We start from the raw sequence: 26,431 nt of genomic DNA, 5'->3' as shown, positions 1-26,431 counted from the left end.
TCTCGTTCTTTGGTCACTACCCATAGCTCATGACCATAGGTGAGGGTAGGAGGTAGATCGACTGGTAAATTGAGAGCTTTGCCTTACGGCTCAGCTCCTTTTCACCACGACAGACCGATGCAGAGCCGCATCACTGCGGATGCCGCACCGATCCGCCTGTCGATCTCACGCTCCATTCTTCCCTCACTCGTGAACAAGACCCGAGATACTTGAACTCCTCCACTTGGGGCAGGATCTCTCCCCAACCCTGAGAGGGCACTCCACCCTTTTCCGGCTGAGGACCATGCTCTCGGATTTGGAGGTGCTGATTCTCATCCCAGCCGCTTCACACTCAGCTGCGAACCGATCCAGAGAGCTGAAGATCACGGCCTGATGAAGCAAACAGGACAACATCATCTGCAAAAGCAGTGACCCAATCCTGAGTCCACCAAACCGGACCCCTTCAACACCCTGGCTGCGCCTAGAAATTCTGTCCATAAAAGTTATGAACAGAATCGGTGACAAAGGGCAGCCCTGGCGGAGTCCAACTCTCACTGGAAGCGGGCTCGACTTACTGCGGCAATGCGGACCAAGCTCTGACACGGTTGTACAGAGACCGAACAGCTCTTATCAGGGGTCCGGTACCCCATACTCCCGAGCACCCCCACAGGATTCCCGAGGGACACGGTCGAATGCCTTTTCCAAGTCCACAAAACACATGTAGACCGGTCGGGCAAACTCCCATGCACCCTCCAGGACTCTGCTAAGGGTGAAGAGCTGGTCCACTGTTCCGCGACCAGGGCGAAAACCACACTGTTCCTCCTGAATCCGAGGTTGACTATCCGACGGACCCTCCTCTCCAGAACCCCCGAATAGACTTTTCCAGGGAGGCTGAGGAGTGTGATCCCTCTATAGTTGGAACACACCCTCCGGTCCCCTTTTTAAAGAGGGGACCACCACCCCGTCTGCCAATCCAGAGGCACTGTCCCGATGTCCATGCGATGTTGCAGAGGCGTGTCAACCAAGACAGTCCTACAACATCCAGAGCCTTAAGGAACTCGGTATCTCATCCACCCCGGGGCCCTGCCACCAAGGAGTTTTTTGACCACCTCGGTGACTTCAGTCCCAGAGATGGGAGAGCCCACCTCAGAGTCCCCAGGCTCTGCTTCCTCATTGGAAGGCATGTTAGTGGGATTGAGGAGGTCTTGAAGTACTCCTCCCACCGACCCTAGCGTCGAAGTGAGGTCAGCAGCGCACCATCCCCACTATATACGGTGTTGACACTGCACTGCTTCCCCCTCCTGAGACGGCGGACGGTGGACCAGAATCTCCTCGAAGCCGTCCCAAAGTGTTCTCCATGGCCTCTCCAAACTCCTCCCATGCCCGAGTTTTGCCTCAGCAACAACCGAAGCAGCGTTCGCTTGGCCTGCGGTACCTATCAGCTGCCTCCAGAGACCCACAGGACAAAAAGTCCTATAGGACTCCTTCTTCAGCTTGACGGCATCCCTCACGCGGTGTCCACCAGCGGGTTGGGGATTCCCGCCACGACAGGCACCGACCACCTTGCGGCCACAACTCCGGTCAGCCGCCTCAACAATAGAGGCACGGAACATGGCCCATTGGACTCAATGTCCCCACCTCCCTCGGGGCGTGGTTGAAGTTCTGCGGAGGTGGGAGTTGAAGCTACTTCTGACAGGGGACTCTGCCAGCCGTTCCCAGCAGACCCTCACAACACGTTTGGGCCTACCAGGTCTGACCGGCATCTTCCCCCACCATCGAAGCCAACTCACCACCAGGTGGTGATCAGTTGACAGCTCCGCCCCTCTCTTCACCCGAGTGTCCAAGACATATGGCGCAAGTCCGGCGACACGACCACAAAGTCGATCATCGACCTGAGGCCTAGGGTGTCCTGGTGCCAAGTGCACATATGAACACCCTTATGCTTGAACATGGTGTTCGTTATGGACAATCCGTGACGAGCACAGAAGTCCAATAACAAAACACCGCTCGGGTTCAGATCGGGGGGGCCATTCCTCCCAATCACGCCCTTCCAGGTCTCACTGTCATTGCCCGTGAGCATTGAAGTCTCCCAGCAAAACGAGGGAATCCCAGAAGGTATGCCCTCTAGCAACCCCTCCAGAGACTCCAAAAGGGTGGATACTCCAAACTGCTGTTGGCATACGCACAAACAACAGTCAGGACCCTTCCCCACCCGAAGGCGGGGAGGCCACCTCTCGTCCACGGGGTAAACCCCAATGCACAGGCTCAGTGGGGGCAATAAGTATGCCCACACCTGCTCGCGCCTCTCACGGGGCAACTCCAGAGTGGTAGAGAGTCCAGCCCCTCTCAAGGAGATTGGTTCCAGAGTCCAAGCTGTGCGTCGAGGTGAGTCCGACTATATCTAGCGGAACCTCTCGACCTCGCGCACTAGCTCAGGCTCCTTCCCCTTCAGAGAGGTGACATTCCACGTCCCAAGAGCCAGTTTCTGTAGCCGAGGATCAGACCGCCAAGGTCCCGCCGCCACCACCCAACTCACACTGCACCCAACCTCCTTGGCCCCTCCCATAGGTGGTGAGCCCATGGGGAGGAGGACCCCGTTACCTCTTGGGCTGTGCCCGGCCGAGCCCCATGGGTGCAGGCCCGGCCACCAGGCGCCGCCATCGAGCCCCACCTCCAGGCCTGGCTCCAGAGGGGGCCCGGTGACCAGCGTCGGGCAAGGGAAAGCGTTGTCCAAGTTTTATTTTCATTGGAGGTTTATTGAACCGCTCTTTGTCTCATCCCTCACCTAGGACCAGTTTGCCTTGGGTGGCCCTACCAGGGGCATAAAGCCCCGGACAACATAGCTCCTAGGATCATTGGGACACGCAAACCCCTCCACCACGATAAGGTGACGGTTCAAGGAGGAGATATATATCTATCTCTAGATCTATATATATTTATATCTATATTTATATATATATATATATATCTATATATATTTATATCTATATTTATATGTATATATCTACATATATATATATATATATCTATATAATATTTATATCTATCTATCTATCTATTATATCAGATGGTGGTGTTACTGGCTGACCACATAATGCTTCCTTACAACCCTTCCTGTCATTAAATTGTTGACTTGTTAACTAATACCTGTTTGCCTGATCAAGTGCCGCCTTCGCATATTGTTCTTTAAAATGGCCTTTCCACCTGCACTGAATCTGTTTGCATGTTCTGAAAGGCACTGGTATCTGCCCATCACGCCCCTTTTCAATATCTGTCAATTATTAAAAAAAAAAAAAATCTTGGAGAGAAACACTAGGGAGACGAGATGTAATCTTCACATGAAGATCACGGAAGAAACTTAAAAGACCCACAAGACGAAAGACTGGCCATGGAGCATCTCATGGGGACCTTAAACATGAGACTTTGTGCCAAGAGATTGACCCAAGAACGTCTCGCGGGGACGTAGAACATGAGATTCTTGCAAGACACGCTCTACTTACAACCAATATCAAATAAGAATAACGGGCAACAGAACACTCAGTCATGTAAAGGCTTTGAGCACACACAGATCCAGGGCTGTCAGAGTATATAGAACGTATAAGGACGATAGATAGATAGATACTTTATTAATCCCAATACGTTATAAATGAAACACACATGACTAAGCAAAGAAGAAAGTGGCGTGGAAAAAAAAAACTCAAAACGTTGGAGAGGAAAAAAAAAGAAAAAGGATATTCTAGGTGCAAATTCAGAAAATAAGGAAAGTAATTATCAGCCCAGAACAAGTGGAATTGAAGAAAAAGTGCACATCCAGTAGGGCTCAGAATTAAAAGAGAGAAAGTAAAAGACAAAGTACAACTTCATAAAGACGTTCGCAAATGTTGGCGCTATATTTATGCAGAGCAGATTAGAGATTATGAAAGCAGTGGAATTTGAAAGGCTCCAAAAAAAAAAACGCGCAATACGTATGTGAAGAAAGTTAAAGAATATGAAAGTAGTAGCGCAAACAAACGGAAATTATTACTCGAAAAAGGGAGAATAATCACTACGGACCAGGTGTCATTGAAAAAAAAGCAGGATAAAGCGAGGTCAAAAAATAAAAAACAGAGTAGAAAACAAAGTAAAACATCCTAAAGAGGTGAAAAAACAATGGGGCCAAACACAACCAGCGCAGGTTAGGGATAATGAAAACTGGAATTCAAAAGACTCAAAAAAAAGAAAAAAAAAAAGTAGGCACGAAACACATGCAGAGCAAGATACAGAATATGAAAGCAGAAATAAACAACAGTCAAAAAAAGAAAGTAAACATCGCATTAGCACAAACAAAGAGAAATTATTTCTCGGAGAAATAACGCAAAGGCGAATAGAGATCGAATATATGGACATAGGTGATATGTCAGAAGTATGTAAATACTGTAAGGCTTTGAAGTTTAAGTCAGAGAATTTCAAAAACGAGGTTTACCTCACATGCATTTGTTGGTTACTTTGCAAAAAAAAATTAACTGCTGATGATAAAGATCGCTTTGTCTGTGCTGAAATTCCAAACAGAGAAACCTATCCTGAATTATGGTACAAAGTCATTAAACATGTCTCATTGACCTCATTTACACATGTGGACAAAATTGTTGGTACCCTTCAGTCAATGAAAGAAAAACTCACAATGGTCACAGAAATAACTTTAATCTGACAAAAGTAATAATAAATAAAAATTCTATGAAATTTAACCAATGAAAGTCAGACATTGATTTTCAACCATGCTTCAACAGAATTATTTAAAAAAATAAACTCATGAAACAGGCTTGGACAAAAATGATGGTACCCCTAACTTAATATTTTGTTGCACAACCTTTTGAGGCAATCACTGCAATCAAACGATTCCTGTAACTGTCAATGAGACTTCTGCACTTCTCAGCAGGTATTTTGGCCCACTCCTCATGAGCAAACTGCTCCAGTTGTCTCAGGTTTGAAGGGTGCCTTTTCCAGACGGCATGTTTCAGCTCTTTCCAAAGATGCTCAATAGGATTGAGGTCAGGGCTCATAGAAGGCCACTTTAGAATAGTCCAATGTTTTCCTCTTAGCCATTCTTGGGTGTTTTTAGCTGTGTGTTTTGGGTCATTGTCCTGTTGCAAGACCCATGACCTGCGACTGAGACCAAGCTTTCTGACACTGGCCAGCACATTTCTCTCTAGAATCCCTTGATAGTCTTGAGATTTCATTGTACCCTGCACAGATTCAAGACACCCTGTGCCAGATGCAGCAAAGCAGCCCCAGAACATAACAGAGCCTCCTCCATGTTTCACAGAAGGGACAGTGTTCTTTTCTTGATATGCTTCATTTTTCCGTCTGTGAACATAGAGCTGATGTGCCTTGGCAAAAAGTTCAATTTTGTCTCATCTGTCCATAGGACATTCTCCCAGAATCTTTGTGGCTTGTCCACATGTAGTTTGGCAAATTCCAGTCTGGCTTTTTTATGATTTGTTTTCAACAATGGTGTCCTCCTTGGTCGTCTCCCATGAAGTCCACTTTGGCTCAAACAACGACGGATGGTGCGATCTGACACTGATGTTCCTTAAGTTTGAAGTTCACCTTGGATCTCTTTACAAGTTTTTCTGGGCTCTTTTGTTACCATTCGTATTATTATCCGTCTCTTTGATTTGTCATCAATTTTCCTCCTGCGGCCACGTCCAGGGAGGTTGGCTACAGTCCCATGGATCTTAAATTTCTGAATAATATGTGCAACTGTAGTCACAGGAACATAAAGCTGCTTCAAGATGGTCTTATAGCCTTTACCTTTGACATGCTTGTCTATAATTTTCTTTCTAATCTCCTGAGACAACTCTTTCCTTCGCTTCCTCTGGTCCATGTTGAGTGTGGTACACACCATGTCACCAAACAACACAGTGACTACCTGGAGCCCTATATATAGGTCCACTGACTGATTACAAGATTGTAGACACCTGTGATGCTAATTAGTGGACACACCTTGGATTAACATGTCCCTTTGGTCACATTATTTTCAGTCTTTTCTAGGGGTACCATCATTTTTGTCCAGGCCTGTTTCATGAGTTTTTTTTTATTAATTCTGTTGAAGCATGGTTGAAAATCAATGTCTGACTTTTATTAGTTAAATTTCATAGAATTTTTATTTATTATTACTTTTGTCAGATTAAAGTTATTTCTGTGACCATTTTGAGTTTTTCTTTCATTGACTGAAGGGTACCAACAATTTTGTCCACATGTGTAAAAGATTCAGCATATTGAGACTTGAAAGATCCCAAATATTGTTTTTGCAGAAGTCCTGAAATAAAAGTGAAACTTAGCGAAATAGCAACAATTCAAAGAAAAAAAAATCTTAAAAGTGTGTATCCAGAAAACCAAAAACGGGGGTTGGCGAGCAAAGCCCCATAGTGTTCATAAATTTTAGTGGAGGAAATTATTTTCACTTTATTAATTTATTACCCATGAACACCGAAATAGACCTCTACATGCAGAGGATGTGAGTACAGCAGTGGTAAAGTCAAAATTGGTATTTTGACTGTATATGCAAACATTTAAGATTTAAGTTGAATAAAGGACACAAAAGCAATATTCATCACTCCAAATTCCTACCACTTTTAGAGAACTAAAATGTAAAATAGCTGAGCAGTAAAACATCCAGTATATTGATATTTCTCAGGGGAAGAGACACAAAAGTTGGATTACTCTAAAATCTGTAAGCATATGAACATGGGAGTTCCTGTAGACATGAATGTTGATTCTGATTTTTTTTCCTTCATGAGTTCTTTCAGCTTAAATGCAGCTTGCTCAAAAACAGTTTTGACATCACTGTCCTAATTCTTCTGAATGGAGGATGCTTGTATACACACAACCAGCAAGTTGTGCACATGCTAGAAGAAAACGGCTGATGAATTCCTTATGATAACTGGGGACACTCTTTGCGTTCATGTGTCCCAACCCACTTAATTTAAAATATGCCATTAAATGTGTTTTTTCTTGGCACCTGTAATAGATAGTTTCATTTTGATTTAGTATAGTTGCTACTTTGTAACTTTTTTTTATGATTTTTGCAGGTAAATTTTACTCCTTTTTTTGTCATTAACTATTGAAGCTACTATGAGTTACTTGTGAGTGGCCCAAGTGTAGACTCCACACTTCTCTCAATGATTTCACTATGCTGTGGTTATACAGGATATTTCAACCCCTTTGAACCAGGCCATGATGGTTGTAAAAAACAGAGGAATATCTTGGACAAAATGAAATAAATAAATAGATACTCAAATAAATAAAAGTATTGTGCAGTGCAAGAATAAATAATAATGGTTCATGAAATATTATTTTTGTTCCTTATTTCTTTTTGTTTTTATGTAATTTTTTACTTCATTAATTTATTTCAGTGACAGGCACACAATGTGAAGCAAGCCCTGAAATCAATACTTTCACTTTCACTCAACAAAGCTTCTCTAGCCAGTATTGTGTTTTGATTGGTGAACTGTCTGCAGAGTGGATGTATGTGCTTGACTTGGAAATCCCAGTGTTTCATGCACATGCTCAACGGTGTGGCTGTGTGCACTGGATACGAGTGCTAGAAAATGTTGCCCAGAACAACTGTGTAGAGCAGAAACTTTAATCCAAGAAACTTCAAATTCATCATTAGATACCTGCATCTGAAGTGTCTGCTGTAAATGTGCCACTTGATAGTCAAAGGTTTACACCCACTGTACTGATAATTCACCAATCATAAAACAGGACTTGCTGGAATCCACCCTCTCAACTTTGACAAGTGATAATGACAGTATTTATGTCAGGGCTTATTTCATGTTGTGTGTGTGCCACTAAAAATAAATAAATGAAGAAATAAGCAACCAAGAATATATTTTATGACACATTCAATTATTTATACTTACATTTCAGGATGTTATTATTTATTGTTACATTTCATTTATTTGCTTATTTATTTAATTTTGTTCCAAATTATTCCTCTACTGTATAGTAAACTGCACCTCTGCTAACATTTCAGTGCTTTTCTTTCCAGCCGGACTCTGACTCCACCAAACATTCAACTCCTTCAAACAGCTCAAATCCCAGCAGCCCTCCAAGTCCCAATTCCCCACATCGCAGCCAGCTTACCCTCGACGGTCTGGACCATTCCACGTTTGATGTTTGAAACAACTACTTTGTTCCAGAAAGGATATTTTTAAAACTCTTTCTTACTTTGCTTCAGGATGGAAAACATCAGGACTTGAGGATCTTGAAGAAATGTTGCTACAAGAAAGTGCCAAGTACAGCTTGTATTTAGTTTTTAGGTTTTTTTCTTTTTGATCAGTGTTGCACAGAAAAGAATCGTGATCCTTTAATTTCTTCTCACATCAGTTTACTCCAAATCAGAATGACTTTTATTTTTTTAAATAGATTTCATGATTTCTTTTTCAAGCATAATTAATGAGCGAATCACTTAGGATTCTGTTCCTAATGGGTTTCATCTGCAAATGACCTTGTTAATCGTGTCAACGGTATAAGAACAGGATGGGTGTTCTCAAGGTCCTTGCAAGCTACTGTGTGTGGGATATGAACTTAGCAGCACGGAGAAGCAAACCTCAGCTTAGAATTTCACCAGAGGCTGCTGGCCTGGTGTCAGGCATTCTGAAGTTATTTCTTCTGCTGTTCAGAAAGCTGCAAGTTTCCCCCATATGTTTGTATGCCCGCTTTGTAGCTCTTTATATCTTTCAATATGTATTACAAAGGCCCAGACCAGAGGGGTCGTGCAATGAATCTCTGCAGCATGTTGTTATGCTGACTGTAAGAAATTCGGCACAGTGGATGATCCATAGCAAAGAATTTATCCCAGAAAGGACAAATGGAGCCCCATGGTTCAGCTCTGCTGGATAGTTTTGTTCAGCAGTTTCTACTTACATGTTCCAGAAGAGTCCTATTTTTCCTTTTAAAATTTTAAGAAATAATCCTAGCATCACAAATTATGAAAATTATTGATTACTCTGACTAACTTTTCTTCATTGTGGATAAGGATCAATGGACTGCTGAAACAGTCAGGAACTGCAGCTGCAATCCACTTTTAGCATACATTAGAGACATTCATCTCTTCCTGTTCTTTTGCACTGTCGGGGTCAAAAATGAAAATGCCAATATCTGACTCTTCAGGGTTTATGCAGTGCCAGTAGTCACTACTGTGAATGTCTGTGTCAGTTAGCTTTGTGCAGTGCTTTATCAGTAATGTACAGCACGTAGAGAGAGGCTGCAGACTATGTAAGACTCAGCTTTTCCTGAGACACATGCGAGCTCCTTGCAATAGCTGTAAAATTGCTTTGAAATGGTTACTTAAGGAAACTCTCACTGCGTAATGCATAGGATCGATTGAAATATCCATGAACTCTACTCTCCGCGGTGTACTTATGTCACATCTTGATGTGCGTGACAGCCAGCCCATTTCATGTATGACATGTTGTTTGCTTTGTGAAAAATTGCAAAAACAAAATGCCCCCATGGTGCGCACACAGCTGCTCATTACTAACCAACTGTTTTGTTGCCATTTTATCCCTGCCACTTTCTTCCCGAGTTTTATCCAAATGTTTGTGAACACCCCTCATTTAAAAGCTTCTATTTGACAGCCATCAATGGCCTATATCCAGTGCGTCACACAAGTGTGCCTTCTGTGACATTACAGTAACATCCGTGATATCTGGAGCACCAGTTTGTTTTTTTTTTTTGTTTTTTTGCCCGCCTGCTGGTGCCTCATACGGTCTTTTAATTTGTTTGTTTGGTTTTTTTTTTGTTTTTTTTTTTTGGTCCCCAAACTCACACCCCCCAAGCCTTCCCTTTAGTATTTTTCTTTGTGAAGTCGCTCAGTATTTAAGTCAAACCTTGACTGCTTTCCAGATTTCTTTCCCTTTTTTTTAATTGTAAGTCTTTATAATTAATGAAATTTAAAAAGCAGAAAAGGTAATAAAGAAAAAGGGGATTTTTTCTTTTCGTAAACTTAATTTCTATTTTTTTGCAACTGTGGCAAAATGGAAGATATTTTAAGTTATTAAAGAAGCCAAGTCTTGTGGCCAAGCATCTCTGCCAATTATTTGTTCACAAGGTCACACTTCGGTTTAGGTATGCAATATAATGCAGTTATTCAGTGTCTAAATTAAAAATAAGGACTCCTGTAATATGTTACAATCTCTGCTCATAAAATGCAGTTAATGGTGGTTGGAGCTCGTGATCCTTGGGTGAAGGGACGTGTGGCAGCATGACTTGGAGCTAAATAGACAAACTGTGGTGCAAGTGAAGCTGGACGATTGTATTAATGAGCACACAGAGACTGAATGTGCATCCTAAACATTTATTCAGCATCATTCAGTCTGCAAACAAACATAGGATTTGAGCAAGTCAAACTTTAACCCTGTGCTCACGTTGGCAGTGACTGCTCTGCGATTCTCGGGCGATGCTCTCATTTGTCCTCCTGTCAATAAATCTTGTTAGCCATAATTTTAGGCGATTTCAGACTTCTCAGAATCATCTACACCATTGGAGAATCCAAACTGACAGAAATTCAAGGCCAGAAACCTCTCCTGTTGCAGATCACAGTGGCTCAGATGTTGAACTCTGTCTCATCATAGACGGGATTCACAAAATGCACGCCGGAGCTGCTGTAGCTGACTGTTTTTAGGGCCTCATTTGTAGAGTACAGGCCTGGCAAGTCCTAGAAAGAGAGAAGTGGATGTAGAGAGATGTGGTCAACCTCTGCACTGAATGGCCTCACCTCCCTTTTCCATCCACCACCAGCTAGGTGGGTACCTTGGACTCCGGAGGCAAAGCAGCCTTTGCTTGATTCTTTTTTTTCCTCAGCCCTAACTGGTGCTGCTGGTGTACAGAACACTAGATTGAGTCCAGTGCCATTTCTGTTCTAATTCTCAACCTTTTTATCATACTGTAGACACATACCATTGGCATATCCGTGTCAAATATGGGGTTATCAAATCCTTTGTCAGTTGGTCCTCCAAGAGTCTCCATGTGTCTGTCTGCCTTTTTCAGGAAAGGAAGTGTGGGAAATCTGTTGAAGAAGGGGCAAGTGTGCTTGAGTTTCTTGACCAAAACACCAAGCAGATGGGCAGAGCCAGGATGGGTAACTAAAACTAAGCCTGCCATGTTCCTGTCCTGTCTTTCCACCTGCCGTCCCACATCTCTCACCTGAGCGTGCCCCTCATAAATAGCGCAACAAGGGAAGCCAAACCAAGCAGAAGCAGGAGCAGTGTAACCACAGTGCCAGCAATTGCTCCGCCCGTCATGCCTCCAGTGTGTCTCTCACTCCCAGAGCCAGTGGCTGTCTGGACCTCCCCCTCTGTGATCCCAAAGGTAGCACCTGAAAGGAAGCAAGTGGTTCAATGTGAAGTGGATTGGACCACAGCAGGTGACCAACTATTGCCTCATTACAAGCTTAGTCACCTTGGCTGTTAATGTCCTTCATGATCTCCATGGCCAGGGCTACAGCCAGCCTCCCTGCATTCTCTCCTGTTTGTTGATCCAAGAGAAGCACCTGGATGACTGTTGCTGCCTCCCTCTGGTGAAGCCCTGTAATGGCTGGTGCTTTAGGCACTTTGGACATGGCCATCTGAATGCTGCTGTACATGGGCTGAAAAAACAAAAGGCAGAAGTCAGCCAGGAACAAATCAGAATACAGCACATTAAACCTCCTGGAAATGGCCTATTGCGTTGCCTTGGAGGGGCTGAGCTGCGGTCCTCCACTACGCATGTCCTTGCTCTTTGCCTTTCCTCCCTTGTTCTCTGCTGTAATGCACCTCCTTTTTTATCTGATCCTCCTTCACTCTCCCTTTTTATTCATGACCCTTTGTTGCTTTATCTCCTCCTTTGTCGTAGTTTTGTTAATCTCCTCCCCATTTTAATGGTGCTGAGCCTACCGTATTCAGATAAAGATGCTGCAGGCGGTTTCTGTAGAGCTCCAGGTCAAAGGTCTCGGTGTATTGGAGAGTCAGGGTGGCACCTGTGCCAAGACAGGAAGCATTAATGGAAGGTAAGCAACATCCAACCCACAGGGCACAGGAGTCTCCTCCTTCACTCACCACAGATGGGGCAGCAGTGGCCAACTGGATTCAGGGGCTCCCTGCACTCGATGGCTGGACATTCCAAGTGCTTTAGCAGATTGGCACAGATACGATTGTGATTCTGAAAAAGGGATGAAAATAGAGCTTAAGACAGCCCAGCTGGGCCCCAACAAGTGGGGTGCTAGCATGTGGTTGACCTCCAGCCACAGGCTCCAAATGATAAGTATGGATCTTTGGCATAGGATCATTTAGAGGGTCTGCCAGACTAAACAGCTAACTGTATGTGTGCATGTAAGGCAGAGATGGATGCTAAGCATAAGTAAGTGAGACTGTGTTTCAGGAATAAAGCCTATTATCTTAAATTAATGAGTGTACAACTGCAATAATTAGGGATTACAGTTTATGCATTTGGTCCTGTAGTGGAAATCTCCTTACAGCTACATACATTGTGTATGTAGTTAACCAAATAATATCTAAAAGTACTTATGTTAAATGTAGTATAATATTTGTGGTGATGCCTCTTATTTAAAAATATTCTTATGTTAAAAATACCGTGATCATGTCTGTGTGATGATGCCACATTTCAGTGAATATACTATATTATTCCCTCTAATCATATTACATTTTGGCAGCTTAATATTTTTGTGACAGGTGCTCAAGAAATGACTTTAAAACAAAAAAATTGAGTCTGGCTGCAGATCAGCAATGTCTGACCCCTCACTGGACACTCCAACCTTAAGACCATAACACGTCTTCATGAAAATAATATTACATTTAGTGTAGGAGTTGATTTAGATGTTAAATGGTGACATCCTCTCACTGAGGTATTATACTACAGGATGGGCCATTTATATGGATACACCTTAATAAAATGGGAATGGTTGGTGATATTAACTTCCTGTTTGTGGCACATTACTATATGTGAGGGGGGAAACTTTTCAAGATGGGTGGTGACCATGGTGGCCATTTTGAAGTCGGCCATTTTTGATCCAACTTTTGTTTTTTCAATAGGAAGAGGGTCATGTGACACATCAGACTTATTGGGAATTTCACAAGAAAAACAATGGTGTGCTTGGTTTTAACGTAACTTTATTCTTTCTTGAGGTATTTACAAGTTTATCTTTGTTTACCGCCATTGACATGTCGCAGAGGTTAACACGTGAGGAGCGGATAGAAATTGTGTTGATGTCTGGTGAACGCAGTAACCGGGTCATTGCAGCAGATTTCAATGCAAGACACCCTACGAGACCACCCATCTCCCATGCTACAGTTAGCAAACTGCTTGCTAAGTTTCATGAAACTGGTTCAGTGTTGGATTTGCCAAAATGTGGACGCAGGAAAACTGTCACTAATGAAGAAACATCAGTGGTTGTCCTAGCTTCATTCAGCAAGAGCCCACAGCATAGCACTCGCCGAATGTCACTGCAGAGTGGCATTAGTCGAACATCCCTTCAGCAGATATTAGCTACTCACAAATGGCACCCTTACAAACTCCGGCTACTGTAGCATCTCAACGAGGATCACCCAGATCGGCGCACTGAATTTGCAGAATGGCCAAAACAAAAATTGGAACAGGACCCTCAGTTTACGCAGAAGATTTTGTTCAGTGATGAGGCAAACTTTTATGTGAATGGTGAAGTTAACAAACAAAACCACCGCTATTGGTCTGACACTAACCCACATTGGATAGATCCCTCTAAGACTGTTGGAACAAAAAAATTGATGGTGTGGTGTGGTATATGGGGTACAAAGATAGTGAGGCCATTCTTCATCAATGGAAACCTTAAGGCCACTGGATATGCGAAATTGCTACATGATGATGTGTTTCCCTCTTTATGCACTGAAGCTGGCACGTTTCCTGAGTTTTTCCAGCAAGATGGTGCACCACCACATTATGGGTGTCAGGTCCGAGCATTCCTAGATGAACAGTTTCCTGGAAAGTGGATTGGTCGTTGTGGGCCAGTTGAATGGCCCCCAAGGTCTCCCGATCTGACCCCCTTAGACTTTTATCTTTGGGGTCATCTGAAGGCAATTGTCTATGCTGTGAAGATACGAGATGTGCAGCACCTGAAACTACGGATACTGCAAGCCTGTGCTAGCATTTCTCCTGCGGTGTTGCTATCAGTGTGTGAAGAGTGGGAGAAGAGGGTTGCATTGACAATCCAACACAATGGGCAGCACATTGAACACATTTTATAAGTGGTCAGAAACTTGTAAATAACTCATGAAAGAATAAAGTTACGTTAAAACCAAGCACACCATTGTTTTTGTTGTGAAATTCCCAATAAGTTTGATGTGTCACATGACCCTCTTCCTATTGAAAAACAAAAGTTGGATCCAAAATGGCCGACTTCAAAATGGTCACCACCCATCTTGAAAAGTTTCCCCCCTCACATATACTAATGTGCCACAAACAGGAAGTTAATATCACCAACCATTCCCATTTTATTAAGGTGTATCCATTTTAATGGCCCACCCTGTAGTATGAACAAAATAAATACACAAATATATCATGAAATGTAACATATAAATAGGTTCATATGGAAATAAGCAACAAAAAGCATTTCATGAAACAAATTATTTCCTCATCTTTTAATCTTTTAATGACAATGCTTGTCCTATGGAGGAATATTTTGGACAAAATTAAATACGCAAATGAAAAAATACTGTAACTAAAACATGAAATGTGAGTGTAAATTAATTGTGGCACAGAATGTTTTTTGTTGCTTATGTATTTAATTAGTTTCCATAATAGTCCTCCAAACCCAACATGAAATGCAGCTTCAGTTTGAAGAAAGGGTGGGCTCTAGTGTGTGCACGAGTTTGATTGGCGAATCATTCACGGAGTTGACGTACATACCGGTACTTGACTCGATTTGGGAATCCTGTGGGCGTGACTGCACGTGGACCACAAGAATAAGTCGCTCAGAATGACAGTGTGAAGCGGCTACTTTAATTCTGTAAACTTGGAATTAAACCATCATTAGGAGTCTCTATCTAAAGTGTCGGCTGTAAATGTGGCATTTGATGATTGAAGGTTCAAGTCTCGAGTACCGACTATTCACCAATCAAAACTCAGCACTCACTAGAGCCCGCCCTCTCAACTTCGATGAGTAAAAATGACAGTTTAAAATTCAAGTCGCCTTTCATGTGTTCTGCGGCATACTACCAACAAAAAACATTCTGTGACATTTATTTATTTTTCTATTGTGAAATGGAAAACAACAGTTTTCATTTGATTGTTTGTTTCACGTTGCCTGTGATGTCACTGAAATAAATGAAGAAAAAATATATAAAGAAAATATGAAAACAATTCACAAACTATTTAAATTGTGCACACATATCACTGATTTTTTTTACTTATTTATTGTCACATTTCATAATATATCTTATTTATTTGGCCGTGTGGTGTTGTGGTTACGATTTTGGACTTCAAACCCTGAGGCTGTGGCATCAAATCCCACTCCTGCCACGGTGTGACCCTGAGCCAGTCACTTCACCTCTCTGTGCTCCGACTGGAAAAACCAAAACGATGTAACCAATTGAATCTTAATTGTTGTAAGTCGCGTTGGATAAAGACTTTGGTCAAATAATTTGTAACTAGCCGAAGCCCACCGTAGCATACGGCGGTGTAAGAATAGGAACGGAAAACGGTGAGAAAGGAATTCAGAAATCAAAAAGAAATAAATACTTCTTGAAAGACGCAGGTGTGAATAGGTGTTTTGGTGGTGTCGACAGATAATGAGTCGAAAGATCGAACCCTAGAAAAAGCCACGTACAACTGACCGTGGCTGAAGACTGGTTGTTATAGAATTATTGTGAAAAGTAAATAGCATGTGGGACACCAGGTCTGTGCTCTGGTCTTTGGGTATCTGACAGTGCATGTAGAATTTCCGGCCAAGCAGGATTACATGTGAAAGTGATAAATAAATGAGGCTGTCCGAATTTACGTACTATGGCCATGGCATCCTGCTAGTTTTGTTGCATGTATCTTGGACTTCCTGGAAATGTGGACGGTAATTTGATCATTTTGCCTAAACGTACGTTTTTATTTTCAGCGTTTGCCTGCAGTGCGTCTGTATTCAAGCATTGTATTGTTTCACGCGCAGATCTTGTTGATGTAATCTGAGATGGTTGAGTCGCACGCCCTCTGTTTTAACATACGCATCTACGACGTACTGTTGGAATAGTTCGCCGCAAAACACTAAATATATTTCTCATTGCTAATCTGTACGCGTAAAGTTGGCATTGAGTAAGTCTCCTTCGCTTGGCCGTTCTTTTATCTGGAACATGTTGTAAATCTTTGTGCCTGCCAATGTCTCCGTAAGGGAATAAAACTGGGCAAACCATAGGATCGCAATTCATATTGAGCGTGGAAATGTGTCTACAGGAGTTGCCTATGGGACAGATGCAAGTGTCCCTTTCGGCAGGCGGTTCGTCATCTTCTCCAACGAAAATCACAGCAACATTGGTGTGACATGTCGGGGCATTGTAGCGTCGTAAATTCTGTCTAGGGTTTTCCTCGAAAAGCTTTCGTACAGCTGCTGTTGGATCGGACTGAGCGATTTAAGCATACTGCAGATGCTTGGCGAGAAATGCCGTGTGGGCGGGACCGGTTTTGAGGGTGGACGTGGGAGGAGAGTTAGAGTTGGCGGGCGGGGCTCTGTCGAGCGCATCCCATGGTCGTAGAGTTGGCGGGCGTGTTTTCTGTCTGTCTTGCGCTCACTGTCGTCCATGCCCTTAGTGAATTATATACTGTATACAGTATAGATAATAAATTGCGTGCCACATTCAAATATGCGATTGGTGGGCGTGGCTTGATACATGATTGACAGCTGTCTGTCTCGCTCGTCCACGGAGCGCGGCATTCCACGAGTTTCGGCGAGCTTCGCGTTCCATGCTGCAAGCCCGGGAAGATTCGAGAATGCTGGCGGAGACTTCCAAACGAGACGCACAATAGCAGCCCGGTTCAGACTAGCATGTGGCGTTTCGTGAACTGCAGGGCGGGAGCGCGACAGCCTGAACGAGCGGCGGTAAGTGAGCGTATCGCGTGTCTAGCAAAGCGGGAATAGGCGGCTGGTGGCGTCGGACTTCTAGACGAGCAGGCGACCGTGTGGTCGTTTGTCAAATAAACGCGTCATTGGCGAGTCGGGAGGAGTACGTTATGTCGGTGTTTCCCAACTTCGGTCATGAAGGCCCACATTGGCTTTAGGTTTTTGTTCTAACCAGTGACAACACCTGATAACACGGAGCTCATTTAATTAGCTGGTATTATTTTTCTTTTATTTTACATTCAGAAAAACACAGCAGCATGATTTTTACATTTATAAGACATTTAGAAATATTTCTGATTTTGCTATAGATTTTAATGCTTAACTCTCTTTTGTTGATTTAATTGTACTTTGCCCTTTCTCAGTACGGTTTTTTTCCCCCCTCGTCGTATCTTAAGCAGCGCAGACAACTGAATAATCAAAGGCTGCAACTACTTTAGCATCAGACCCACTCATTAGTAAATAATGGATTAATTAAACAATACAATTAGAACACCTTGAAAAGTAGAATAACAATCAAATATATATATATATATATTTTACCAAACTTAGTTTTCTAATTTCTATATTGTTCCCAAAACACAGAACTTAGGAAATAACAGCTCACTTAATTAGCCCAGGAGTCCAATTTAAAAACACAGTGCCACAGTGCGCCCCCAGGACTGAGGTTGGGAAACACTGTGTTATGTAATAATAATTATAATAATAATTCGAGTTACAGTGACCTGAAAAGCCCGCGCTGGTTTCCGTTTTCGCGCTGCATTGGCGCCACTCTTTGACTCTTCTGTTATATTCCGCCATTCGTCACGAAACATCAAAATCTAAACGTCACCGCACAAGGCAAGTCTGCTATGGCACCTGCTCTGCTACAGAAGCGCATTGTTTCGTATGTTGGGACGTGCACCTTCAAGCACATTCGATAAACTTCTTTATGATGCTTGCAATAAAATTAAAAGTGAACGTAAACTAACAATGCCTTTTGAGGAGGTGCAGTTTATTTGTACTACCGCAGACCACGCACTTAAAATAGTTTTTATATACGTGAATGTCCAGTGGATCGATTCTAAACCTGAGCGCAATAAGTCCTCCGCTGTTTCGGGGCCACCACATCTGTAATGCGATTGCTACTTAAATCGACGAGTCCATACTTGATAATCGTGGGGAATCGGAAAACTGCAGCCGGTGTGGAATAACTCGACCGATTAGTGAAGAACTGCACGTAAGTCTTCTTAGAATACAAGAGAGCCGGCGCACTAAGGCAGCCACGGACGTCTCGGGCTCAGCGCACAACAACGGGAATTTTCTCATATTTTCGGAAACCAGAGCTAGTGTTTTTACTTGTTAAAAGTTAATTTGATTGAAAACAAAAACACTGCCACGTAACTTTGAAGAGTTCACAATTACATAATAACGGTATTGATTTTAAATGAGTTGTGTTTAATATAAAAAAAAAAAAATGAGGACACCTTGGTATGCCAGAGTACAGCAAAAGTATGTCACTTCTGAATTGCCTTGTTGTGATTATATTGAAAATCGATACAACTGCCATTGCGTGCTGGTCTGTGAGCGCACACTCAGTTACCGAAGTGTCCACAAATGGACGGTGCTATTTTAGAGGATTTGCTTGCTGAATAATTTTTCATAAGTGTCATAACTTCATTGGTGAGGTAATTAAAGTAATTTGTAATAACACCCTACATAATAATAAATATAACTTTTTATTAAGTAATATATACTTGTACATAGTAACATTTTAAGTAACTTAACCAGCACTGACCCTGTTCTCCTTAACTGGACCCCATTCTGACCTGTCGGCTTTCATTAGTTTACTAAACCGGAGAGTCCTTTTAGGTATCAGCAGGTTACTTGCACACACAATCCATGGAGGTCTGGTCATGTAAATTTTCTAAACCGCTTAATTCGGACCCGGAATAGGGGGGGTTTATGGGGTGCCAGTCCATCACAGCAGGGTCAACGGGTCCACCTAACCTGCATGTCTTTGGATAGCGGGATTTAAGGAGATTTCCACTCCCAGTATGAGTGCCAGTAGTAAACTCTTATTCCATTCTTTAATTTAGGCGGTTACACTCGCGTATGTATGTACGTATGTATGCATGTTCCAGAGCCATGTCTACCTTTCCTTACACACAAGCATTTATCTGTCAAAGCTGATGTCACATTACACGACGTTTTGTCGTAGGGTCAGATGTCAGATTTGACAAGCACAGCCAGTAACCGCATCACTGCCCTATGCCAGAATACACCACTGAAAATCGCAGCCCACCTCAAATTTACTGATAGAAAAAGGGGCGAGCAGGAGAATCTGTGCTATAACTCCCAATAGTGTGCTGCCCTCTGGAGCCAGCCCTGCATGACAGGTGCAGCGAGTTCAGCATGTAAAACACAAGCCATCAGGCAGCCTACGATGTCCCTTATTCCTTGTTGCCACATTGTATGCATTGCACCTCATTGGGTGTCCCACCTCTACAAGAGAAGGTGTTTGATTTTACTGTGGTGAGTCACTGGGCACGTCCCATTACATGACTGGCTTCATGGGAGCACATCACTGACTCGTTGCGTAATGTGACATGGCTTTAAGTTGATGTTTTAATCCAGGGACCCCCTGAGCAGAAGCACCTGCTGCACCTCATCCCTCCACCTGCTCCACCACACTCACCACGCTATTCCCACACTCGCAGCCCGATTTCTCCCTGCACCTCTCGTTTGTCACTTGAATGGCTGTTAAGTCAGGGAACTGCAGCTTTCCAGTGTTGGTCTTCAGAAATTCCTGAAAATCCTTGTCATTGATGAATTTCTGGGGGTGGGGACCAAAAAAAAAGAAGTTTTGTCACTAACCTTCTGCATGCACTCTGCCGCATCCTGGGTGGTGCCCACCATGGCACAGTTACCCCTCATTACAAGTTAAATAAGAGCTGCCCACCGTGCCCAGGACTGAGATGCTCCGCAGGATGAGTGATTGATCATCTGAATCCATGCCAACCCGAAAGGATGACTGTGGCCTGAATAGCACACTGTCGTGGTGGCAAGGGACACTCTCTTCATGGACGGTGAACAGGTAGTGTCCGGTGTCCAGGTCATCTTCACTGACCACGGCCTGCCACAAGGTGGGGTCATACCACTGGTGTTCATCAGGGTCTCGGAATGTGATGGTGCCTGCTCACCAAGTACAAAAGTTAAAGCTTAATGGTGGCCATTAGCCAAAGGAGTGGCCTGTCTGGTTGTGCCTGAGCTACTTCACTGGGCAGTGGGTGGTCACAAGGTCACCGACCCCTCTGTTAACTTTACCCAAGTCTCTGCAAAGCAGTACGTCAAGGACAAACTCAAGCCATCCATTTTCTAGGCTATAAGGGAGCTGAGCAGACATCAAACCCAATAGGCTGCCCGAGGGGCACCCAGCCAGCTCAGTTCGCCTTCCTGAGCACACCCGCCGCAGACAGGCGAGCAACTGACCTCCGTCACATCCAGGCTCCTGTGCTCCATTGCTTGCAGCAAACTCAGCGTCGTGGCCAAAAATGAACTCCGCATCCCGGGGCAGGTTCTGCGAAACAAAAAGCAAATGGCTCTAGAGAGCCAGCCGACCCTTGTGCTTCACAGCAGGCATGTAGAGCACCGGCTTTACCACCCTACTGAACTTCTCCTGATAAGACCACTGCTGCCCCTTTAGGTCCAGGTTTGAACAAAACACCCAACGCCCACACATTACCAAAGTGAGCAGCAGCTTCAGCTACAAACAGCGAGACTGGCCACATCAAGGAAGGTCCTTAAATGCCAAGGAACATCTGAACAGGCTGCCGTTTAGCCCCCCTTCTGTACCACAGTATTGTCCCCAAAGTGACTTACCAGGTCCAGGATGCTATGGGACGACTCCACATAAACAGAGACTTTCTGTAAAGGAAAGCAGGAAGAAGCTGAGCGATGTCTGACCAACACTGGCCTCTCCAGACCACATGCCAGGTGCCATCAGTCACATACCTTCTCTGGTAGGAAGACAACTCGGTCTGTGGCACACGGGACACGGCCTCTGTCCCAGTTTGAAGAATTCTCATAGTTGGTGTCAGGGATCCATTGTTTGTATACAGCACTGCAGAAGCCTGAAAGAGCAGGCAGCCATGAGGTGCCAACGCCAGCTGCGTATGAACCAAACTGTTGGATTTCACAGGCCAGCATCATTTGACATTAAAGCCTGGAGTGGAAATAATTGACCACCCGCTCCCTCTTCCTACCCCCCATCATAAGCCTTCCAAACTGGCACCCAGCAGCCACGAGTACTCACCTGGGAAGCACAGGAACAACAGCAAGAGCCTCTGCAGAGCCATGTCAGCAGAGTGGCTTCAGAGACCACAAGTGACCTTCGCTCGTCACGAGGCCTGCAGTAGTTAAAGATGAACACATCTAATAAAAATTAAGCTTTACGAGCCTGACTGTGCCGCGCTACCAATGGGACGCTTGGTTATGACGACAGGGTGTCTTGTGATGATCAGATGGCAGAACCAAAACAGAATAAAGAAATGGAGTGGCCAGCTCAAACTGGCCTCGGTCATCCCGGGGTAGCTCACCAGGCACTACACGTCAGAATGGCCAAGTGCCAGTCTCTCACTCACTCAGTGCCAGTACCCACTGCAAATCAGTGGTCCAAGTATGCAGTACGGGCCCCCACAACGGTTGTCATCCTAACCCCCCTGCACACAGCAGTGACCTTGGTACAAAACAGCCATTTGCAATTTTCTAAATACATTTTTTTTATTCAAAAACCATAGTTTACATTAAATGACCTTGTCATTTATTTAAATTATTGCATAATGCAAACATATTTTGGATGCATGGCATCTCTTAACAGTTCACTTTATGATTGTGTGTGCCAGATGCACTGCCATTCCTCTGTGCTTACTCTCCTGCTCAGTGGCCCGTCTCTTCAGGCACTTGACAGGTCTGTCCTAGCAGCTGACCACTGGTGGCCACCATCTCTTCAGCTTCTGGGCAGTTGCTCGGTCAAACATGCTGGACTCCTGGCACATCTCTTCCTTCAGGTCACTTTAATATGAGGCAGTGACTGGACTGAAATGCAATGCCCCCCCTCATGGTGATGGCCCACACTGGCACAGGACAGAACAGGACTGTGGTGGCTGTGCACCTTGTTGGGCTTTCCACCTTGACTACCTCGACTACCTCGTCTTTGTTTATGATGTATTTGTTGGTTTGCCTTTCCTTTTGTTCTCCCTACTCTGCACTTTGCTGCTCCAGCCTTGACAAGACATTCTTAACTTTAGACACTCAGACCATAACTTAAAAACAAAGCAAAAAATAAAAAATAAAAATACACATCAGCCTGTACGAGCACAGCTCCCTGGGAGGACCTTCAGCTCCTCACGTCTGATCAGCCAGGCCAGCGTTTTCTTCAGATGTCATCCATTCTGTGTTGCCCCGAGGCCTGGTCAAGGATCTGGCAAGTCTGAAGTGTCAACAACTACTTTAATAAATATGGTGTCGTCTTTAATGTATGAGCCATTCTCCAGCACTGGCTGAGAAACAAACAGCGGGCACCCAGATGCAATGTTCATGTCACCCACCGGTCTCTTGAAGCTACTGCTGTTTGGGTCTGGCTTAAAGGCGTCACATAGGTGCTTGCGGGTAGGGCCCTGATCCATCAGCATGAGGGTGACTTTCTGTTTGAAGGGCCACGTCAATAAAGCGTCATACTCCCCGCGCATCACTACAAAAAACAGGGAGAGGTGTGTGCCTTTGCCCATGCCATCCCCATTGAGGTAGACCCTGGCACACATCTTATAACCAAAGTAGCCAGTGTAGAAGGGTTGGCTGTACAGTGACAGAGTCTTCCCTGCGACGGCCTCCTGCTTCCGCCGCTTGTAGTCCCTGATCTTCCAGATTAAGGTCCCGTTGTAACTCGCCGTCTCCAACACCTGGAAGCGCAGGTCCATGTCGGCCAGCCTGATCTCGTGAACACTCAACATGTCGTCATGTCTGGAGACGAGCGACTCTGAAGGGGAAGAGGAATGCAGATTAGCAGATGAAGCTGCACGTATAGTGGTGCCCTGCATTAAAGGTGAATGTGTGCTTTTATTTAAAGAAAAACCTTCACCTCAATATTTCACACAACAGTCTATTCATTCATCCATCCTCTAACCAGGGGTGTCAAACTCAATCACAGCAGGGACTAAACTTTAAAACATCAGTTCAAGTTGCGGGACAGACAGAATTAACATTTATTGAACAGTCTAAAACGGACAATGTTTTTATCGGAAATATAAATTTTAACAGACAGACTGCTTTTTCCTCAAAAAAAATAACTAAAAAAAAAAAATCAGAATTTGAAATAATTGTTTTCTTCAACGGTAACATCAAGCAAAATGAAAGTATTTAAAATGTGAACAAGCTGGTGAAAATGTGCAAATCCTTCAAATAAAAAATTGTTCCAATTTCAGAGAAAAAAAAAGGGCAAAAAGCACATTTTGAGCTCTGCCGTTTAGTTTTCTTTATGATGTTATTTTATCCAAGCCAGACACCGGACTTTTTTTCTTGGCTAAAAGTTTATTCATATTTGGGGTTTGGCTCTGAGCTGTGGAAACTTAAGTAAAAGGTTAAAGTTAAAGTAAAGGTGTTTGTCAGTGAGACGACTTCTGTGTGTTTTTGTTCATCTTCATCACCAAGAAAAGTTGCTCACACAGGTAGCTACGTCTCTCTATTATAAAAGAAAATCTTGAGGCGAGATGAAACTTTCTGCCAAGAGATTTTTTCAGGTCCCACCCTCCTCTCAACCATTTACAGTTAATGGCCCACAGTCCTCTCATTCGTGTGAATGCTTTTGTCAGACACAGTTTCTGCTCTTACAAATTTTTATGCTTTCCTCAATTTAAGTTCCCAATAAAAGACGACGATTTATGTCCAAATCTTATTGAAGAATTTCATCACGGAGGGTCATCGACAGAGCAAATGAGTACACGGGCAATCCTAGCACCGAGAAACAATGAAGTCAAACGAATTAACGCAAAAATTGTCAATCGGTTACACGGCAAATTGTGTATCAATAGACTCTGCTGAAACAGTTGGTTGTGATTGTGCGGAAGATGATAACATCAACTTACAATATCCCGAAGAATAACTACAACCATTAACACCGTCTGGTCTTCCACCGTCCAAGTTACTGTTGAAAGAAGGATGCATCGCGATGTTATTGCGTAATTTATATTTATCAACTAATGTTGTCCGATAGGACAACATTAGTTGTATTCAAAATTGGTCGAACAATTCTGACATGTACAGTTTTAACAGGTGACAAGAAAGGTAATGTAGTGCATCTTCAGGGGATAACATTAGACACCAAAGGAGGTCTTGATATGCCGTTCATGTTAAAATGTTTACAGTTTCCTGTTAGAATAGCTTTTGCTACAATGAACAAATCACAGGGACAAATATTCAAAAAAGTCGGTTTATTTATTAGAGAGAATGAAATGATATTCACTCACGGGCAGTTACACGTTGCATTGCCATGATGTAAGTCCAAACACGGAATCAAAATTCAATGCGATATTGATGAAAAGTTAATTCCAAATATCGTTTTTACTTAAGTTTTACAGTAAAAGTGTAAGCTTAAAAAGCATTTGCTTGTTAATTTCAAAGCCAAACAGAATGAAAACGTATAACACGAGTAACTCTAACGCAACATCAAACATAATTTACTTTACTCGTTGTAATGTAAAATAGTTAGTTCTATTATGTATATGTAATAATTTCCATGAAAATAATGTTTAAATTGTACATCTGCATCCTGATACATGAGTGGCAGAGGCGTGAAGCGCCTAGTACGTAGCGCCCGCCCGGAGGTTGGTGAGCAGGTGGCAGAGCCTCCCAGTTCTACCAAACATGGAGAACATTCAAGCAGCCTGTAGGCAGAGTTTCAGGGATGAAGCTGGGGAACTGAGCGGCCGCCACAGAGTCCTACTTTACCTTCATGTGTGCCGTTACTCTGGAGTTTTATCGGCTCTATCTGGAGGTTTACAGGTGCTTTCTCCATGTCAACTGCAAATGGATTTCTGAGCAGTTCCACATTCAATTTCTGCATTTTAAAGTCGGCAATGCCGACCCCCTTCAAACTTCTACTCAAACCCAAATGGTCTACTTACCTAGAGTATGTGGCACAGGGGCAAAATTCCCTCTGCTGCCCCCTTCTAGGACTGCTACTCGATTGCGGATTGTCTCCACTGTGTTCTTGAGTGCATCTACTTCGTCTTTGGTCTGCCTCAACAGCCGTAGCTCAGCGTCCATCTCGCGCATCTTCTCAGAGTGGGAACTCAGCAGTTTCTAGAGCAAAAACGATAACCAGGATGAGCAATGCACAACTTCACTGGTTACTTGGGGCTGCATGCCTAAGTCCTAAGAGACATGGACCTTCCAGAAAGGACCAGATGTACTTGCGAGAATGCGTCCTGCACTGCTAACTCTGCTGCCCACACACCTCTGCTCCAGTGCCAGCATGGCTACTCAACACAAAGTGCTTCAAACTTTTCTTGAGGAAGGCTCACCTGTATGTTGCTGATCTTCTGTTCCATCTGCTTGGTCTTATCTCGCAGCTCTTCATACCGGTTCTCTATTTCAGTGACTCGACTGTTCAGAGATGGCAGCACCAGGTATCTCTCATGCAGTTCACTTTTAATATCCTCCATCTGAAATAAATGGGCAGTTTACGTTGAGGATATCCAGTTCCAGTTAACATGGACACCTACAGCACAATCAACTCTTGGGGAGACACTGGGCTAAAACCTCAATGTGCACAGCTTAGGATTCCTACTCCTCTCTTTCTTCTGGTTGTTTGTATGTGTGTACAAAATAACTGACTTAATAAAACTGTTGCCGCTTTACTGACGCTTGTTTAATGCTAATACTACAAAGTGGGCTATAATTTACACAGCATCAGCGCAACTGCTCCAAACAGAAGGGAGGTCCTAAACGAAGAACGAAGGGAATGCCACATGAAGTGCAGAGCTACAGTTGTGCTTGAAAGTTTGTGAACCCTTTAGAATTTTCTATATTTCTACATAAATATGACCTAAAACATCATCAGATTTTCACTCAAGTCCTAAAAGTAGATAAAGAGAAACCAGTTAAACAAATGAGACAAAAATATTATACTTGGTCATTTATTTATTAAGGAAAATGATCAAATATTACATATTTGTGAGTGGCAAAAGTATGTGAACCTCTAGGATTAGCAGTTAGTTTGAAGTTGAAATTCGAGTCCAGTGTTTACAATCAATGGGATGCCAATCAGGTGTGAGTGAGCACCATGTGTTATTTAAAGAACAG

General features: G+C 43.5%; 3 protein-coding genes across 14 annotated transcripts in view; 1 reads left to right on the top strand and 2 right to left on the bottom strand.

Moving 5' to 3' along the window:
• The window catches only part of cdc42bpb (CDC42 binding protein kinase beta (DMPK-like)), a 197,624-nt gene extending 187,574 nt beyond the window's left edge, over window positions 1–10,050 (top strand). For all 8 annotated transcript variants that reach the window (XM_039740965.1, XM_039740970.1, XM_039740968.1 and 5 more), the window contains one exon: window positions 8,012–10,050. In XM_039740965.1, coding sequence (XP_039596899.1) covers window positions 8,012–8,143 — 132 coding nt within the window. In that variant the 3' untranslated portion in view covers window positions 8,144–10,050. The remainder of the gene's footprint in view (window positions 1–8,011) is intronic.
• Window positions 10,051–10,390: 340 nt separating this feature from the next.
• On the bottom strand, window positions 10,391–21,810 carry amn (amnion associated transmembrane protein). Of its 2 annotated transcripts, none has more exons than XM_039740977.1 (12): window positions 21,387–21,810; window positions 21,086–21,240; window positions 20,954–20,998; window positions 20,564–20,651; window positions 20,034–20,266; window positions 19,770–19,907; window positions 12,060–12,162; window positions 11,898–11,980; window positions 11,425–11,611; window positions 11,170–11,341; window positions 10,924–11,032; window positions 10,391–10,681 (listed from the first exon to the last, which is right to left on the bottom strand). In XM_039740977.1, exons 1-12 carry the CDS (start codon window positions 21,427–21,429, stop codon window positions 10,571–10,573), a joined length of 1,467 nt encoding a protein of 488 aa, XP_039596911.1. In that variant the 5' UTR covers window positions 21,430–21,810; the 3' UTR covers window positions 10,391–10,570. The 2 variants fall into 2 exon arrangements, with proteins under 2 accessions (XP_039596911.1, XP_039596912.1); XM_039740978.1 differs by having other exon boundaries at window positions 21,086–21,204; window positions 21,387–21,809.
• A 488-nt stretch (window positions 21,811–22,298) lies between these two features.
• The window catches only part of traf3 (TNF receptor-associated factor 3), a 57,045-nt gene continuing 52,912 nt past the window's right edge, over window positions 22,299–26,431 (bottom strand). For all 4 annotated transcript variants that reach the window (XM_039740975.1, XM_039740974.1, XM_039740973.1 and 1 more), the window contains exons 9-11: window positions 25,651–25,791; window positions 25,252–25,429; window positions 22,299–23,108 (exon numbers count right to left, since the gene is read on the bottom strand). In XM_039740975.1, the coding sequence (XP_039596909.1) occupies window positions 22,546–23,108; window positions 25,252–25,429; window positions 25,651–25,791 (882 nt within the window). In that variant the 3' untranslated portion in view covers window positions 22,299–22,545. The remainder of the gene's footprint in view (window positions 23,109–25,251; window positions 25,430–25,650; window positions 25,792–26,431) is intronic.

Source organism: Polypterus senegalus, chromosome 18 (assembly GCF_016835505.1).
Source record: "Polypterus senegalus isolate Bchr_013 chromosome 18, ASM1683550v1, whole genome shotgun sequence".
In the NCBI taxonomy this organism is placed as follows: domain Eukaryota; kingdom Metazoa; phylum Chordata; class Cladistia; order Polypteriformes; family Polypteridae; genus Polypterus; species Polypterus senegalus.
Note: the sequence above shows the minus strand (reverse complement) of the source record. Positions and strands in the feature narration are given on the sequence as shown.

Bases quoted from the DNA above. Each gene is read 5' to 3' on its own strand.
- amn (XM_039740977.1), bottom strand. From the start codon at position 21,429: ATGGCTCTGCAGAGGCTCTTGCTGTTGTTCCTGTGCTTCCCAG. The intron at 20,652-20,953 runs GTAAGTCACTTT...TTTGTTTCGCAG, and splicing joins CCCATAGCATCCTGGACCTG to AACCTGCCCCGGGATGCGGA. The intron at 10,682-10,923 runs GTATGTGTCTAC...CTCTCTTTCTAG, and splicing joins TTGACACGGATATGCCAATG to GACTTGCCAGGCCTGTACTC.